The following is a 2,340-nucleotide window of genomic DNA, read 5'->3' as shown; positions in this document are numbered from 1 at the left end:
TGGGTGTCCCGAAAGGGTCCCCCTCGGGAAGGGGTTTACGAAGATTTTCTCCTCCCACGTAAAACAAAAAAAAAAATTTGGTTCCCCCTGTGAAGGGAGACTAAGGGTGGGGTGGACAATGGCTGGGGTGGTGCCCCTGGCAAAGTGGAGGCTTCAGTGCTTCCGCTGCTTTGCCGTGGGGCACACCAGGGCTAATTGCCTGAGCCAGGTGGACCGCTCCACCTGGTGTTTCCAGTGCGGTGGCAGTGATGGACACAAGTCGGCTGGATGCAGGAAGCCTCCGAGATGCCCGGTGTGTGCGGGACGAGGACTACCGTCGGGACACCGCGCGGCCGCGGCGGAATGCGTTCCGTTTAATGGACGTGGCCGAAGTCCAAGAGGAGAGGACACGTGTGCGGTTCCGGTGGTGGAGCAGCAAGACGGAGCTGATCGGGAAGCTCCGACCCCTAGCGAAGGGATGCATGACGCGGAGGCCATGGAAACCTGCGATGGCTAGGCTGGCACAAATCAATGTGAACAGGTCTGGGCCATCGCAGGATATGGTCGCAAGGGTGAGCAGTGAGCTGGGGGTAGGACTGGTCGCCATCTCCGAACCCAACAGGGTTCCGGATGACGGGCGCTGGCTGGCTTCCACGGACAGCCCGCCATCGGCCGCCATAACTTGGCAATGGACACAGGCCAGGGTACCATGCTCTGGAGAGGGAAGAGATTCGTGGCCGTGAACTAGGGGGACACCGTGATAGTATCGTGTTACTTTCCCCCCAGTCTCAGTGAGGAGGAATTCCTCAGGGATTTGAGAGAACTGGAGGTAAGGTTAGCGGGTACGGTGGGTCGCCCAGTTGTCATTGCGGGCGACTTTAACGCCCGCGCCTTCGCGTGGGACGGAGGGGGTCGAAACAGGAGGGGGGACCTCCTGTTGGATTGGCTTGCCGCCATGGACCTTCAGGTCATTAATGAGGGTGCAGAGCCGACCTGCGTACACCCCCGAGGAACCTCGAGGGTAGACCTGACGATGGCATCGCCCTCGACTGTCAGGAAAATAACGGAATGGAGGGTCGCATCTGAGGTGGAGTCCCTATCGGATCACCGTTATGTGGTTATGAGGTTGGGGACCTCCATCCTCGGCCCAGAGATTGGGAGAGCGGCCCTCCGGACCTTTCCGAGATGGGTGGCCAGCAGGGCGGACTCCGACCTGATGGAGGCAGTGGCGGTCTTCTCAACGTGGAGCGAGATCCCCGGAGACGCCGCCGGAGGAGCCCTACTTATGGATCGGACAATGTGGGACATATCGGACGTCAGCATGCCGAGGAGAGGACTCCCAAAGAGACCGAGCGCGTACTGGTGGAGCGAAGATATTGCGGAGCTACGCCGCGCCTGTAACGCGTGCAGAAGGAGGGTCACGCGAGCGCGGTCGCGCGCAAATGTGCCTCCGGACGAGATAAGGGCCCTTTGGGGCGAATTAAGAGACAGGCGCAGGGATCTGAGGGGTGCGATCGCTCGATCCAAAGCTAGCCTTTGGAAAGAGCTGGTCGATGACCTTGACAGAGATCCCTGGGGCACACCGTACCGCGTAGTCCTCCGGAAACTGCGCTCGGGAGACGCGTCCGTCCTGGAGGTGCTTCCCCCTGAGACTGCAGAAGATATAGTGGCAACGCTTTTCCCTGCGGACTCGTCCCCGCAGGGGAAGGGGGGGAATAGCCGTCGAATGGAGCGGCGACCTGGGGGTAACGCCGGTGGAGGTCCTGGAGGCTTGCTCCAGGGTCAAAACCGGAAAAGCCCCTGTTCCAGACAGCATTATGGGAGGAGTTGTCAAGAGCACGGTGAGGCATCTGGCTCCATTGTGGGCCAGATGCTTCACCGAGTGTCTCAGGGGAGGGGGGGTACTTCCCACGGCAATGGAAGAAGGTCAGGCTGGTCTTGATAAAAAAGCCTGGAAAGCCTGATGGGGTTCCATCTTCGTATAGGCCCATCTGTTTGTTGAGCGAGGCCGGCAAATTACTCGAGAGAGTTATAGTGGGCAGACTGCATGCCCATCTCGAGGAGGGGGAGCGTATCGCGGACGAACAATACGGTTTTCGAAAGCACCGCTCCACGGTTGACGCTGTATGGAGGCTGGGAGAACGCGTGAAGGAGGGCACACGGGAGAGGTGAGTGGTGGTCGCGGTGTCACTCGACATAGCGAACGCGTTCAACTCCCTCCCGTAGCCCGTTATTAGGAGAGCGCTGGAGAGGAAGGGTGTCCCGGGATATCTCCGGGGCATCCTCCATAGCTACCTGTCGGAACGAGGCTTAGTATACGTCAACCGTGAGGAGCGGGTGGTCCGCGGACCAGTTACATAT

The 2,340-nt window shown here is 59.9% G+C and overlaps 1 protein-coding gene across 1 annotated transcript; it reads left to right on the top strand.

Annotated features, from left to right (window-relative positions):
- The first annotated feature begins 539 nt into the window (after window positions 1-539).
- Window positions 540-1,921, top strand: LOC108761276 (uncharacterized). Its single transcript, XM_018507704.1, has 2 exons — window positions 540-683; window positions 728-1,921. The coding sequence occupies exons 1-2, from the start codon at window positions 540-542 to the stop codon at window positions 1,919-1,921; spliced, it is 1,338 nt and encodes a 445-aa protein (XP_018363206.1).
- The last annotated feature ends 419 nt before the right edge of the window (window positions 1,922-2,340 follow it).

Source organism: Trachymyrmex cornetzi, unplaced genomic scaffold (genome assembly GCF_001594075.2).
Source record: "Trachymyrmex cornetzi isolate Tcor2-1 unplaced genomic scaffold, Tcor1.1 scaffold2465, whole genome shotgun sequence".
In the NCBI taxonomy this organism is placed as follows: domain Eukaryota; kingdom Metazoa; phylum Arthropoda; class Insecta; order Hymenoptera; family Formicidae; genus Trachymyrmex; species Trachymyrmex cornetzi.
The sequence above is the reverse complement of the archived record's forward strand: the minus strand, read 5'-3'. Positions and strand labels throughout refer to the sequence as shown.